Raw genomic sequence first — 16470 nt, forward strand, 5'->3', positions numbered from 1 at the left:
GTCTCCCTCCTCTCTGCCCAGGGTCGAGCTCGCGACATTTTAAAAATGGCTTCCAGTCGAACCCGTCAAACTAAAAGCATCTCCGACAAAAGTAGACTAACGAGGGCTTTCACAACATAGAACACAGGTAAGTGGCTTAATTGAGCCTACACTTGCAGCCTTTTACACTTCCTTCTTTATACATATAACATAGAAGAAGGACACACTTAATCATTTGGAGGACAATGTGAAGAGAATTCTAGAATTTTGGAAATTGGCACTCTACTCAATTTCATGGAAGCATTCTCTAGAGTCAGTCGGCAGAAATAGGAAATACTATCCAAAGATTAGTTTGTGTAAGTGTACAATGAATTAACATAAACATGTGTGTTTTTTGTTGCTTAAGAATAATTATTTTATGTGTACTTTAGTCATGTACTTGATGAAGGCCGCCATCTTGGTTCAGGTGTGTTAATTAGTATACAGTATTAATGTATAGTAGTGTAAAGTATAAAAGCCCATTTCCACCACTTGAATGTATACATATATATATATATATATATATATATGTATATATATATATATTAGTAACTCATAATTCTGAGATACATTCTCATATTTTGACTTATTTCATAATAATTAGATACTTTCTGTTTATTATGACTGTATTTCATAATTAGGAGCTGCCTACTCATAATTATGACTTACTATCTCATAATAATGAGAAACTTTCTCCTAATGTTGACTTATTATCTCATGATAACGAGATACTTTCTCATAATTATGACATACTAAATAGGCTTTCATAGTGAGGCATTGCAACTTTCAAAACTGTAATAATATTACAATAACTAAGCAATTACTGCTGAGTGACTATATTAATCTAATGCAATTTGTCATTTGTCATTTGACAGCTAATTTTTGTTTCAATAAAGTAGATTCAGAAGAAACTTGAACATCATGTTTTTATTGCATTTACTGACACCAAATGACACAAAAAAATAATGAGGGGTGTAACGTTACTTTTGATACTTCCTGGTGCCTACTGTATTTTACTTAATTTTCATTAAAAAATATCATGGGTTAAAAAAAAGAGGGGGGAAAAAGAAGAAAATTGCTTAAATATTGTAAAAGAAATACTAAATAATACTATTATGAGCATGTATGATTTCAACCTAACTTGACCTACACCTTCACCTATAGTAATCCTAGCTTGTCCTATGTTAATTGTTTAAAACCATGACTGACTGTTACAACTATAGGTCAAGCCAGGCCTTCTCTCTAATCCTGGATTCCCTATTTCTGATTTTGTGACACAACTCTCTGATGCTAATGTTTAAACACACAGAAAGTGTTGACAGTCAGCTGGAAGTGGAGGTGTGGAGGTGTTCAGGTGGCTCATGAAGCAGTGTCAGGTGAGCTGATTGTCACAGCTGATGCTCGTTGGTCATTTTGCTTTCCCTTGCAGTCGCAGCCTGGAGCCTGTGAGACTGACTGCTGCACACTCTAAAGAAGATGCTGTTTTGTGGAAACCTGGACGTGTATTGGCCAAAGAAGCCAGGACACAAGTGCGGCTAAGTTTGTATTTTATGTTCTTTGTGTGTGGGCAGCAGCGTTAATAATAATATTCCTTATTAACTGTTTGTGGCCTGACCTGCATCAGTTGTTGAGTGAACTCATGGTGGAAGCATATTACTACTGCTTTTTTATGTTTTGAGAACATTTAGGGTAATTTCCTGCTGGGCCATTTTATCAAACGCTAGTGTACCTTGTATTTTTCTCCAAATATGTTGTTTCTTCTATCATAGTATTGCCAGAGCCTCCCCAAAACAAATCTATGACTTTTTAAGGCATTTGAATACCCCTTAGAATGAAATACCAGACTAAAATGGAAGGTCAGTATTCATTTTAAGCCCATTTGATAAATCACAGAGAATTTCCTGTAATCTTTAACAGAGTTGAGAGCTGTGTGTACTCTGGATGCAACTGGCCATCTCCAACTTGGGCCTGCAAACATGGTTAACCATTTGTCTTATGGGGAAATTAAAATCATGTTCATTTAAAGGCAATTTTTGCATTGTATTTCTTGTCCTGCCTTCCAATATAAATCATTTTAAATGAGGCTGCATCTACTAGCAGAAATAGTAAAAAGATAAGCAGTGATGCACTAGCACCATGTTCATTGTTGACCATTTCTCCCAGCAGCCACATTTCTGCAATATTAATACATTTGCTTTGGTATATTGTGATGATACTTTGTGTGATGCCATTTCATTCAGTGAAATGTTGAGTATTATAAAATATAGTACCTGAGAAATCAACATTGACAAGTATTATACTGTATAATACATATTAGTACTGTAGCAAAAACCCCTGCTTTCTGGCTCGTCTGAACCCTCTTGCCACACTAGGTTTTGCATTTTACTTTGAAGGAGGAATTGCTGCGTGGTTTCCTGTTGTGATCTGTCTCTGTGGGTTTAACTTGACAAAGCACTCTCCCTCCTTTTCTTCACAGCAGGTTGTCTGCTTTTTATTGCGGGGTGATCAACCATCTGAGCAGGAGCGGGGGGACTTCTCAGACTAGTGAGATGAGAAGAGTTTAGTGTGTGTGTCTAAATGGGGCATTATTGTGAATAATAATAATAACAATAATAATAAAAACACTCTTGTGTATGTAGATCACATTTATTTCACCTGGCCTCTCGTTTCATAGATGAATTTAATGATGTAGGGAAATTATGTAAATCAAGTGTTCAAAAATATATTCTGTCTTGTCTATGCAGAAACTAATCTGTTAAACCTTTTTTATGCAGCATCACAGTATTCACACCAGCTGGTCTCTATAGTAGTTGCAGTGTCAGACCTTCTGCTCCTACATTTGTCATCATTAGAGCAACTGAGATCTGCACACTCCACACTTTACACTTCACTGTGGTTTACATTGCAGCAGCTCCCCCTCCTGTGTGTGACAGACTGTGACAGCCAGTGTTTCTATGGAAACAAGTAAACTGTGCACAGGAGAGTAGGGAAGACGAGAACAAGAGTTTGGTGCAGGGACACAAAAGAGGCCATCAGGAGCAAGCACATGACCACAGTGAGTTTAGGAGTTGGATTGATTTATTTCTGTCAACTGAGAAGTGACGGTGAGTCAAATAACACAGGAGTGAGTTTTACAGAAATTGGCGTACAGTGTCCTGTTCACACATACACACTGCTGTTTTGAATAAGTGTGTGTGTGTGTGTGTGTGTGTGTGTGTGTGTGTGTGTGTGTGTGTGTGTGTGTGTGTGTGTGTGTGTGTGTGTGTGTGTGTGTGTGTGTGTGTGTGTGTGTGTGTTTCTAGACAGTAATGGAGCTGCACATTTATGTAGTTTCAGAGATAAACAGGCTTTAGCAACAAAGAAAATGAAGATAGAATTGATTGAAATAATAAAAATACATTTTAACTTGAGGTTGTACTTTCTCTTTCTGCAGCCACATGAAAAGCCCAGCTCTCACCTGCCGCCACAACACATCAGACATCGAGAGCAAGAAATCCCCGTCTGAGGCCACTTACAAACTCCGCAAAGCCAAATCTCTGGTAAACCATGCTCCATTTATCATCGCTACGGTAACCCCACTGTGACGGTGACCTCCTTCTCCTCCATTCTCTGGAGATGCTGCAACCAGCAGGCGTCATGCATGGATCAGCATTTACACAGAGATGCATGTTAATGATGAGCTGCTCAAACAGGGAGGTGATGGGGAGGAGGCGTCCAAATTTTGTTAATGATGGGGTTTGAGGGAGGAAAGGGTGAGATGGAGGACACCGTGATATTTAATATTCAGTTGAAATCAATTATTTTTTTCTTCCTGAATATAAATGAATGAAAAGCTTTTGTGTTTAAAATCATATTAAGTACATTTCTATTTACATAAACATATTAATTCAGATTTTGCTCACTTCTTGCAGATGTTCCTCAGTTCCAACTACAGACCCCAACATCCTCCTCTGCCTCCTCATCAGCATCAAGATGCCCAAACTCAGCCTGAACAGGCGTCTTCTGGTAACAGTCATTCTGTCACTAAGGAGACCACCAGGAGCCTGCTGTGCCTGGCCCAGTGGAATGCTGGGGTCCGTCCAGGGCCCGTGAGGTCGGCAGTTCCCCAGCTGAGTGTGGAAACGCTCACAGCGCAGCTCTCCCAGTGAGTAATCACAGCTCCTCCACTCCTCTAGGCTCAATATGATGTAACCACAGCCAGAAATGCATAAATTATGGATTAAAAAGACTGAGTAGTTTGTGATTCTATTAGGAATGTTGTTTATTAACCTGATTTGATTGTTTTTTTTAGGTTAAAACATTATGGTTTTCTTTAACAAATGAATGCCCAATAGTGTAAATGTGTTAACCTCATTTCTACACTCACAAGTCACTTTATTGGGTACAGCGAAAACCTAATAAAATGATAGGAGTGACACTCAATGTGGTCTTCTGTTCCTGTAGTCCAGGCCTGGCCAACCCATGACTCTCTTGCGCTCATATCAATGTGTTTTTGTTTTTTTTCATGTATATGTGTACACATGTTTGCCTTAGTTCAATATCAAACGCACACAGGAAAACAATGAGAGAAAACCTCATTTTTGAGTAAACAATTTGTCGTTCGCTCTGAAATAGGGTCTGTGTGTGTGAGGGGGAGAGAGAGACAGAGTGAGAGGAAGGGATGGGGGGATGTTCATGTGTGCCCTTGTGTATGATGTGTATGATGTGGCTCTTTGCAGTAACACTGTAAATAATGTGGCTCTTAGTCTGAGTGGTTGGCCACCCCTGCTGTAGTCCATCTGCTTCAAGATTAGTCATGCATTCAGAAGTGTGAGCTATACTTTTATATTTCTATTTTGAACCAGTCTGGCTGTTCTACTCTGGCAATAATGTGGTATTTAGACCATTTCCTGTAAACCTTTAATATGGATGTACATAAATAATCCCAGTTGATGTTCAGTTTGAATTTAAGCAGGTCATCTTGACCATGTGTTACTTTATTGTACTTGAAAATGTAATTTATTTTCAATATTACATTTTTCCACACACTACAGTTAACGTTTTTATTAAAGAGTCCACAACTGTCTTAAACCCCATTGTAGAGTAATCGATTATCATATCAATAACACCCAAACTGTTTGAAAGTCTCATGACAGAAGTGAGTTTCTGAGAAAGTTTTCTCTCCACTTTTCTTGCTCAGTTTACCTCAGGCGTTCGCTCTCCTTCTCCGCCTTCGGGAACCTCTTTGAGGTCACCGATCTTCCACAGTTCCTTGCTCATTTGCCACCTCTCAGCGTCCTTCTGCTTCTCTTCCTCGAGCTCTTTGACTTTTCTCCTCCACATGTTGTCTCTCACAGCCAGTTCTCGCTCCGCGATGCCGTGGAGTTGGCTCAGCTTGTCTTTCCACCTGGCTTCTCTGCTCTGCAGCTCAGTGATTTTCTGGGTGAGCAGAATGGTGTGGTACATTACGTGTCTGAACGACTTCTCCTTGTCCCTCTTCAGAGCCTGGAGTTGGTCCTGGAGGATGCAGATGAGGCTGTTAGCCCTGGTCTCTGTCCCTCTCCACTCCTCCTCTCTCTTTTGCCACTTCTCAGCGTCTGTCTTTCTCTCTCTCTCGACCTCCTTCAGCTGCCAGTTTTTCTCTGTCAACATGCTCAAACAGTTCAAATAGTCCTTGTTACGGAGCTGCCTCCTCTGTACAGCGCGTTTGAGCTTTTTCTGGAGCAGGTTCTCTCTTTTCTGAAGCCGGACCATTTGCTCTTTAAGAGCCTCGTTCTTCTTTTGCAAAGACTTGCTGCCCTCAGGTCCTGTGGAGATGGTGTCTCTCACAGTCAGGGGAGTCGAGGTGACTTGGTCGGTCTGATGCTCCATGACTGGAAGAAATACTTGTTGAAGGTTTGTTAGATGTTGGGAGTGTTGTTGTTGTTGTTGTTGTTCTGTTCAAGGAGAGTGATCTTGTTGAATACCTGGTCTGAAGTGATAAACTGCCTCCGGGGTTTAAGTAGTCTCAGTCCCCGATGATGTATCAAAGGACAACTTGATCATGTGACTTTACAGTCAATAACCGTTGTAGTAGAACTGCCTTATGTGTATGGAAAATACAGTGTTTTGTTTTTTTTATAAGTATGTACTGAATTAAAATACAGGAATAAATAAGTATATTTTTATTGGTTATTTTTCTCCTGACTCCACCAGTAGCACCAACACATTAAACACTGTTAAAATTCCTCAGCAACACAAGTAGATATGAATGTAATGTCAGTGTTCTCTTTGTCATACTTGCAGCTTAGTTTTCACAATTCTTACAAAGGTAAGACAAAAAAAAAAACATAGTTTACACAAAATATGGATTTACAAAAAACGATCATTCATCTAGGTAGCTTGCCAGTGTGGTTGCTAGGCAACACGATCAGCCTAGCTGAGCCCAGTCCTGCACGAGATTGAAGTAAGTTTTAAAAACTGTAAGAGGGAACTTTTCCATCAAATAAATGTACATTTATAAATAATTCTCCTTGAAAGTTGAGCAGGAAAACACTGTCTGTCTGAAGATAATTAGCTTATTTCAAGCATTACAGTGTGGTCCTATATAATCTTATGGTTAATGGGGTTGTTCATAATTTATTATGTTTATATGCATATAGATTTAACAGAGCAGTAAAGTAGACTGAGGGAGTTCAGGGGCTTTTGTCGTGGAACAAGGAGGGAATTATTAGATTTTGTTGTTAATCCAGATTGAGGATTATATTAAAATCAGTTAACCTTGAGATGTGGGAGTAAATTATTGATACTGTGGGAAACTGAATAGCCTTGGCTGAGTTTTGTGCTTCCTGAGTACGTTATTTTGTTTCCCTATATTACTTTATCTGACAAATATGTGTTTTATTTAAGATGACTCATAAACCTATACTGTTTACAGTCATTGTTTTATTTTGGTAATTCAAGTGTTAGTGTTTGATGGATGATGGTGAGGTTGTCTGCTTTACTGTGTCGCTTACATTGTTTTAATTCCTGTTTGGGTAGATTTTAGGTTTTAACGTGTGAATCCTTTTAATCCTCAGGTTCACCACTGTTTGAAGTTCAACCATGGACTGTGGCTGCTTCACACACACACACACACACACACACACACACACACACACACACACACACACACACACACACACACACACACACACACACAATAATGAAGAGCAGAATACTTCGCCCTTGTCAGGAAGACATGAGAACTACACTTTGAGGACACAACTCATGGTTCCAGCTTGTGCTTTGCAACTGAGGTTTATTTTCAGGGTTTTGTGTAAAGACCTTTGGATGGAGAAGTGCTTAAAATTTGTGTACAATAATTTTTTTTAATATTAATCACTTGATTGAATTACTTGAAATACTGTATTCTTGGAATAAAATGAACTGAAAGGAAAAAAATATCACCCAGTAACATTCTTTTTTTTTAAACAGTAGTTTGCATGATCCATAATCGTTTTTTATTTATATTAATTAAATTGTACTCCACAAAGCAAACACTAAACAGGAAAACGTTACATTTTGTGTTAAACAAATAAACTTCAGCACCACTCTTGCCACAGCATGTTTTACATTTTACTTTGAAGGAGGAATGGCTGTCAGGTTTCTGGTTGTGATTGGTGTCTATATGTTTAACTTGACAAAGCTTTCTCTCTCCTTTTCCTCTCGGCAGGTTTTTTGCTTTTATTGCGAGTGATCTGAGCAGGAGAAGGACGACTTCTCAGACTAGTGAGATGTAGACTTCAATCTGTGTTTTCTGCACGGTACTTTATTGTGTAGAAGTAAAAAAACTCTTCACGTAGATAACATTTATTTCACTCGACCTTTCACTTCAGGGGTGAATTTGTTGCGATAGGGAATTACAGTATGTAATATATTCTAAGCTTTGTCTATGCAAAAACAAATCTGTCACACTTGTATTTTACAGCATCACCGTGTTCACACCAGCTGTTCTCTAGTTGTCGTCATTAGAGCAATTAGAGATCTGCACACTCCACACTTTACACTTCACTGTGGTTTGCATTGCAGCAGCTCTCCCCTCCTGTGTGTGACAGACTGTGACAGCCAGTGTGTCTCTATGGAAACAAGTAAACTGTGCACAGGAGAGTAGGGACGACGAAGACGAGAACAAGAGTTTGGTGCAGGGACACAAAAGAGGCCATCAGGAGCAAGCACATGACCACAGTGAGTTTAGGAGTTGGATTTATTTATATCTGTCAACTGAGAAGTGACGGTGAGTAAAATACCACAGGAGTGAGTTTTACAGCAATCGGCGTACAGTGTCCTATTAACACATACACACTGCTGTTTTGAATTAGTGTGTGTGTGTGTGTGAGGTTGGACATTTGCTCTTTTTTTTGTAACACTTTTTAAAAGCTGCAGAAATAAAGATGGAGTTGCTGTGTTTAACAGAAGAATGTGAAACAAAACCATGGGTCTGGGTTGAAGGATTAACATCTGACACTGTTTATAGGAGAATTTTAAGTGTTATAATAAAAGCTGGTATGTCATGTGACCTCAGTTTTGGAAGGGCTCGAGCAGCCCATTTCTCTTGTAAACAATGCTGTAGAACATTAAGACACATGACGTGCAAAAATGATCAAATGTAAGTTTTGTGTTTGTGTACCATAGCACATCACTAATACGTAGACCCTGAGATGCCACATCCACCACGATCTGCCAACAACTGTGGCAAAATGCAGACAAAACTGAGCGCCTGGACTCCTCTGAACCATCCTGTGGCAAACGGCAAGGTCAGATCAACTCATCTAAACTGAAGACTAAATGCTAGCAATGGAGAGCCTTAGTTTTGGGACAAATAATATTCAGTTTGACTTTTTAGTGTCTATCTGAATATTAAGATTTAAAAGCTTTGTAATTTTGAGGGTATTAGAAACATCTTAAGAGATAATGTGATAATGATCAAAATAAAGTGCTTGTATAAATGTACAGTGAGTGGCCTGAGCTCATCCTCACTGAAAACATGAACAAAAGGAAACATTTATCAATGAGACAGCTTTATTTGACCAGAAACTGAATTGCGTTACTTTGTAAACCTCTGTGCCAGCACCAAAATCCATATTTGTGATTTTACACCATGGCATAGAGGAGTTGTTGATCCACTGCTGTCATCAACAAAATCTTTTGTTTGGTTTTCTCTATGTGACACAAACTTGACAAATGAGGCAGCTCCCATGTCCCCACAAGATAAACATTCTTTGGCATACGAGTGTGAGCAATTTATATACTTGAGTTTCTTGTCACAAAAGGCTATGACAGGCTAAAATCAGTTTATCTTGTGTCGCCACTGGCAACCATGCTTCCAGTGAGACTGAGAATCTGTGACTCTGGGGTAGGCACATACAGCAACACTTTAAAAACTGAACTAAATCAAGTGAAGCCCAAGATTAATGTTATGTGGCAGGATATGCCCATATGACAGAATCAGGGCCATTGGTGTAACAGAATTTCTCACCGTCACCTGAAGATTGATGCCAGTATTCTCTTCTCCCTCAGATATTTGAAGAACGACGGACTCTTCTGGCAAAGTGGGTAAGTGTAGGTCACAGTAGCAGACACAGACAAAAATATTTATGTGCTCTGTGGAGACCTTTTGTGAATCAATTAATCTCAGGCACACTGGAAATAATCCAGTCACGTTATTTCACCTGCTGGTCAGTTTGACAGGTGGTCTGACAGCCAGAGGAGAGCAGTGCTACAGGACTTTGTACTGAGCTGTTCACCAGGGCAGCTGAAGTTCCTGAGCCTCATTGTGAGCAGACGGCTCCCCCTGCAGGCAGCAGACTTCACTTGCCTGCTGCCCAGAGCCCTCTGCCTCTACATCTTCTCCTTCCTGGACCCTCGCAGCCTCTGTAGATGTGCTCAGGTACACAAACTGACCATGAACTTGACCTGTTGGTTTGTTTACGTGGAGGACTAACAAAGTGATGTACTGTGCGCGCAGGTGAGCTGGCACTGGAAGAACATTGTGGAGCTGGACCAGCTGTGGATGCCCAAGTGTCTGAGGTTCAGCTGGTGCATCAGTTTCTCCCCCTCACCGCTTCAGCAGAGCGTCAAGATAATAATACAAAAGAAACAGATGTTTCAATGTACAAATGCACAAAATGTACAAAATTCCTTGATCCACCTCCAGAGTGCTACGTCCATGCAGTTGGTGATCCCAAAAGTAAAAAGGGTGAGCAGCAGACATGAGGATGAGCCAGAACCAGCCTTACTCACCCAGTCTCTGAGAAGAAAGCCAAGCAGCAGAGTGCTCTGCCTCCATGGAGAGATTCTGACAGACGTCCTAAAGACACACTGCGTTTTAACTACCTGGACAACCTGAGCCCCATCAAACAAGCCCTGGAAACGTAAGACTGTACGCAGCAGGCACATGAAGCACTTTACAGTAAACACAGTTTTGTGAATTAAAACATTTTTACTTGAACTGTGATGTTGAAATGTTTATTGATGGAGGTACAAATGTGCATCCTTTTGCACAAACTCTAATTGAAAAAGAGCAAAAACTGTTTGTGAATAGAAGTTAAGCACTACACAATTATTTATGAATGAAACATACTGTACTTAAAATTTGACCCAAACCAGCAGATGCCGCTCTGACTGGTTTATTCTATGTTTATTATTAAATTCACTTTTGCCAAGTTTTTGTTTAGTTTCTTTTTCCCTATATAATATTGTAAGGCTTCTCTAAAAAACCTTGAATTGATGTATGTTGTGATTTGGTGCTATATAAATAAATGTAATTTGATATTGTGATGCAGAGCTCAAACTATTGTTGAATGCATTTGTGTGTGTGGCTAACAAACCATATTCTTATTTACCTGCATGGGAAGTAGATTTTTTAGACAGTTAAGGAGTTGCTTATTAATGAAGTTTCAACAGCAGCCAGGTTTCAGAGATAAAAACAAGGCTCAATAGAAAATGAAGATAGAATTGATTGAAATAACAAAAATACATTTTAACTTGAGGTTGTACTTTCTCTTTCTGCAGCCACATGAAAAGCCCAGCTCTCACCTGCCGCCACAACACATCGCAGCCAGACGTCGAGAGCAAGAAATCCCCGTCTGACGCCACTTACAAACTCCGCAAAGCCAAATCTCTGGTAAACCATGCTCCATTTATCATCGCTACGGTAACCCCACTGTGACGGTGACCTCCTTCTCCTCCTCCATTCTCTGGAGATGCTACAACCAGCAGGCGTCATGAATTATGGATCAGCATTTACACAGAGTTAATGATGAGCTGCTCAAACAGGGAGGTGATGGGGAGGAGGCGTCCAAATTTTGTTAATGATGGGGTTTGAGGGAGGAAAGGGTGAGATAGAGGACACCATGATATTTAATATTCAGTTGAAATCAATAATTTTTTTCTTCCTGAATACAAATGAATGAAAATATTTTGTGCTTAAAATCATATTGAGTACATTTCTATTTACATAAACATGTTAATTCAGATTTTGCTCATTTCTTTCAGATGTTCCTCAGTTCCAACTACAGACCCCAACATCCTCCTCTGCCTCCTCATCATCATGATGCCCAAACTCAGCCTGAACAGGCGTCTTGTGGTAACAGTCATCCTGTCACTAAGGAGACCACCAGGAGCCTGCTGTGCCTGGCCCAGTGGAATGCTGGGGTCCGTCCAGGGCCCGTGAGGTCAGCAGTTCCCCAGCTGAGCGTGGAGGCTCTCAGAGTGTGGAAACGCTCACAGCGCAGCTCTCCCAGTGAGTAATCACAGCTCCTCCATTCCTCTAGGCTCAATATGATGTAACCACAGCCAGAAATGCAGTCAGGATGAATAAATTATGGATTAAAAAGACTGAGTAGTGTGTGATCCTATTGGGAATGTTGTTTATTAACCTGATTTGAATATTGTTTTAGGTCAAAACATTTTGAAATGGTTTTCTTTAACAAATGTGTTAATAACTTAATTTCTAAAGTTTTCACAAGTCACTTTATTAGGTACAGGACACCTAATAAAATGACAGGAGTGATGGTCAGTGTGGTCTGTTCCTGTAGTCCATCTGCCTCAAGATTGGACATTTTCATTCAGAGATGTGAGCTACTTTTATATTTTTATTATTTTGAACCAGTCTGGCTGTTCTACTCTGGTAATAACATGGTATTGTTGACTAGAAACTGCTGCTTACTGGATATTTTCTTTTTTGGACCATTTCTTGTGATCTTGATGGAAAATATGTTTTTTTTTTATGAATATGTTCTTAATTAAAATGCAGAAATAAACGAATATATTTGTATTGGTTAAAATATTTTTTTCTCCCCACTTGCACCAACACATTAAACACTGTTAAGTGTCTCAGCAGAACAAGTGGACATGAATGTAATGTCGGTTTGTAATTTGTAAGAATTCTGAAAACCAAACCGCAAGTATGACAGAAGTGAGACACATTCTTAGCTTCATTCATGGCGAAATAGACGAAACCGGCGACTTTTTTGTGTTCACCGCAATTTAGTGGAGCAGCCATTTTGTGTCGTTACCGACGATGACTAAGCTAGTGCTACAAGCTAAGCTAACTCCGTTTAGCTGTGACGTTATGACAACCACGGCCAGAAGTGAGCTATTGCTTTCATAGATAGTACAAAGTGTAGTAGTTTGTAATTTATAAAGTCGTTATAAATGTAAATTATTGTAAAAATATACACAGTCTACACAAAACGTGGATTTACAAAGAAAACAAATTAATCTAGTTAGCCTGCTCAGTGTGGTTGCTATGTAACACTATCAGCCTGCTGGTGCTCTGCTGAGCCCAGTCCTGCACCAGATTGAAGTAAGTTTTAAAAACTGTAAGAGGGAACTTTTCCTTCAAATAAATGTACATTTATAAATAATTCTCCTTTTAAAGTTGAGCAGGAAAACACTGTCTGTCTGAAGATAATTAGCTTCTTTCAAGTATGTGTGGTCCTATATAATCTTGTTCATTTTTCATGTTTTAACGTGTGAATCATTTTAATTTTCAGGTTCACCACTGTTTGAAGTTTAACCATGGACTGTGGCTGCTTCACACACACAGTAATGAAGAGCGGAGTACATCGCCCTCGTCAGGACGACATGAGAACTACACTTCGAGGACACAACTCATGGTTCCAGCCTCTGCTTCACAACTGAGGTTTCTTTTTAGGATTTTGTGTAAAGCAAAATAATACGTTTTTATATTAATAATTCTCTGAAAATAGTATATACTTGAAATAAAATGCACTTAAAGGCGAAAAAAAATTCCCAGAAGCAAATGTGTTATTCAAACAGTAGTTGTATGTACTACACATAGTTTTTATTATTTATATTATGATTGAATTGTGTTACACAAAGCAAACAAATGAGCTAGAGTTTTGTTCGTATGCACTCACAAGGTCTTCTATAAGCAGAAAAATAACCTCCACAGGAAAACGTTACATTTTGGATTAAATTGTGATAAGGTAAAAAAAAAACTGTATAAAAACAATTATAATTTAGCACCATTTAAATCCCATGTTTTACAACTTGCTTATGCGTCGCGTTTTCCACATCTGATAAATAATCCAATGGAAACAGTTCGTGTAAGAAATGTACCACCTTTATTATCATCCAATCCACTTTGTCCCATTCAGAATGCAGTACAAAAGCCAAAGCAATCTATATAAAAACGACGAGTTTGAACTCCAACAATATTAAACATAGCTGTCAGTTTAAGACCCAACACAAACAAAATCAACATCATTTTTTCTCTCAGTATTCAACACACAGTAGCAGATCATGAGAGGAGCTTCGTGTACATCAATCATGACAGACGACGTGACGTTTCTTTCAGAAAATCACTTCAGTCAAAAGAAATATCAGTATCATACGTACACTTCACTTTAAGTCTCATTCACACTCTTTACGTGAGAAACATAGCATCAAATGTATGGCTTACAATCACACACACTCACAGACACACACATGCTGGCGTATATATTACTAAATACAAGAGGATCCAAAATGAACAAGTCTTAAATGAACGACAGATGCCCGACATGTTAATTTAATGTTGATATATTGATGTGTTAATGTCAGGTCAGTGAGGGGTTTATTAATGGAGAAAAACAAAATGTCTTCACAGGTTAAATGCTACTGATTTACAGGAGTGATGCAAGTTATTACGGTCATAGCTTTAGATAGTTAAATAAATAAAAAAAAGGATGCTCAGGAAACAATTTTACCAAAATAAGAACTGATCTAGTTGAATGGCTCTAAAATGGGTGTCAAGATTCTATGATGAATGCATTTATTGACTAAAACTACAGAAAATGTCCTAATTGAATTACACAGTAATATACACCTATGTAAGGTATTACTGTTTTACCCCAAAGAAATACTTACATTTTATCAGTTATTAATTAAAATGAATCTTGAAACGAATCTTTAGAAAACATCTAAAATCCAACAATGTCTTTCTTGGGCAATAAATAACTTAAATACCCAGAAAATATGTAATGAAAATCAATTCTCGTGTGTTACCAGCATTTGTCTGCATTCGTTGATGTTAATAATCATGATATACTGTATTTAGATCAATGTAGGGCTGAAAATTAATCCGTTAATTTGATAATGTTTTGTAAATCTGCTCTGCTTTCCTTGCTCCATATAACAAAGAAATCATTAAAACAGATTTATGTTGGTTTTTGGACAAATTATGTTTGAGAAAATCATAATTCTGAGGTTTGGAAACCCAACATTTTATGGATCAAAAGACTAATTGTTGGTCTTAGAGGACAAAGAATGGTCTGATTTTCATTCTCTAATCTGAAACCGTTTATAGATTACTTCCTTTTCAAACAGATGAGGGGATTACCATAACATATTGTTTTAATCTCATGAGGCTTCCTGGCTGAGAAACAAAATGAGAACCTGTTGATTTGCCTTAGATGCATCCTTTAATACAAACTCGTTATTATCCACTAACCTTCAATGAGATTTACAGTGACAGTAAAACCATCAGAAGCGATTGTCTGACCGTGTGAAGGAGGTTAGTTTGAGCAGGTGTTAGAGCAGCAGGAATCACAAGAGTCTGTGGTGTCATAGCAGTAACACGAGGACGTGAGGAAACGGGCTTTAAAATGAGTCTATAGCACAAATGACAAAGTTTCTTACACACAGTCCATTTTTAAGGCAAATTCTGAGATGGTTATAGGTTATGATGTAATTAGTTTGAATAAAAGACAATGAGTTTATTAGAAGTGGGTAGCGGTGCAACATTTACTGCTTAGTAATCTACATTAATTATAGTTCATGATCAATTTTGTCTGATTTCAGCTTCTTCATAGTGATTATTTTGTATTTTCTTTGCGTCTCTACGACAGTAAACTGAACATCTTTGGTTTGCAGACAAAGAACATTTAAGTGTATTGTCATTTTTCACAATTTTAATGGATAATGTAGATGATTTAATTGAGAAAAATCAACAGATGAATCAAAAATGAAACTGTTGTGTAACTCAATTTAAATATAACTCGGCAACATTTCACATTAGTCCCCCAGGTGGACAGAGATTAACAGAGATCCTGTTTTATATAAAAAAAGCCACTTAAAGCGCACCAAAACACACAGTTATCATTCAGAGCACTGCCACTAAACAATGACACATTTGGTTGATTTGTTTCTGTGATTCATTATCTTAGTATTTCTATTCAGTCCGACAAAAGCAAACTGTGACGTCCTGGATTTGACTCAATATGAAAGTGTGGATTTAATTGTGGATTTATATTTAATCAGCTGCACAAAGCGAGAGAAACAAAGAAAAACGCTCCTTTGACCATTTCATCAAACCAATCAATCCCTTATTATCTTCAATATTTAGCCCTTCACAGAAACATTCACTGATTAGTTTCATATTCGGCCTTTTTCAATCATAAAGATAGAACTTCACTTACTGTCAGAATTTAACTTCACTATTTCAGGGAGAAAAAGAAAAAAGATTTTGCTTCAAAAACACAAAATTCAGTCAGACTTAAATCTGTACACGACGCTATAAAAAAGGATTTGTCTAAGGACTTTGTTTAGCTTCTGCTGCCTTGTTCACTTCTTTCCAAGTGTTGTGGCACATAAGGCTGATGGTTATTGATATTTTGTGCTTTGACAGTTACAAGTAAAGACGAGTCACGTGATGCTTTCAGGAGGGGGATTCTTTTTGTTGCTAGGTACAAGTTCTGCAGGGAATGACTATGCAAATACACACAAGTATGAACATCGAGTCTGTTTCTTTAAATAATGTAAACATATACATCTTATCTGAGGTCAGAGCATTGATCCTCTTCATATCTATTATAGTTTATAAAAGAGCAAACATTACTGGAGCATCGTCCGGATGTTCTTCGGAGTGGACTCGTCATTCAGGTGTTTTGTGGTGAATCTGCAGAGACGTGAACGTTAAACATAGTGGATTAGTGTCGCCATTGTCGT

General features: G+C 38.4%; 2 protein-coding genes and 1 long non-coding RNA gene across 6 annotated transcripts in view; 2 read left to right on the plus strand and 1 right to left on the minus strand.

The window, feature by feature from the left end:
• Window positions 1-5: 5 nt before the first annotated feature.
• On the plus strand, window positions 6-3225 carry LOC122783843. The gene is made up of 3 exons (XR_006362099.1): window positions 6-127; window positions 1448-1547; window positions 2927-3225. It is a non-coding gene; the product is annotated as an uncharacterized LOC122783843 (long non-coding RNA).
• Window positions 3226-3454: 229 nt separating this feature from the next.
• fbxo16 (F-box protein 16) lies at window positions 3455-13921 on the plus strand. The gene is given in 11 exon segments (XM_044048733.1): window positions 3455-3557; window positions 3930-4162; window positions 7056-8202; window positions 8650-8771; window positions 9535-9570; window positions 9698-9904; window positions 9983-10283; window positions 10286-10388; window positions 11029-11140; window positions 11512-11758; window positions 13014-13921. Coding segments are annotated over 8 exon segments (1125 nt in total). The 5' UTR covers window positions 3455-3557; window positions 3930-4162; window positions 7056-8202; window positions 8650-8675; the 3' UTR covers window positions 13037-13921.
• fam49a (family with sequence similarity 49 member A) overlaps window positions 13589-16470 on the minus strand; it is a 30583-nt gene continuing 27701 nt past the window's right edge. For all 4 annotated transcript variants that reach the window (XM_044048730.1, XM_044048732.1, XM_044048729.1 and 1 more), the window contains one exon: window positions 13589-16420. In XM_044048730.1, the coding sequence (XP_043904665.1) occupies window positions 16357-16420 (64 nt within the window). In that variant the 3' untranslated portion in view covers window positions 13589-16356. The remainder of the gene's footprint in view (window positions 16421-16470) is intronic.

The sequence above is a fragment of the Solea senegalensis genome, linkage group LG17 (assembly GCF_019176455.1).
Source record: "Solea senegalensis isolate Sse05_10M linkage group LG17, IFAPA_SoseM_1, whole genome shotgun sequence".
Taxonomy (NCBI): Eukaryota; Metazoa; Chordata; class Actinopteri; order Pleuronectiformes; family Soleidae; genus Solea; species Solea senegalensis.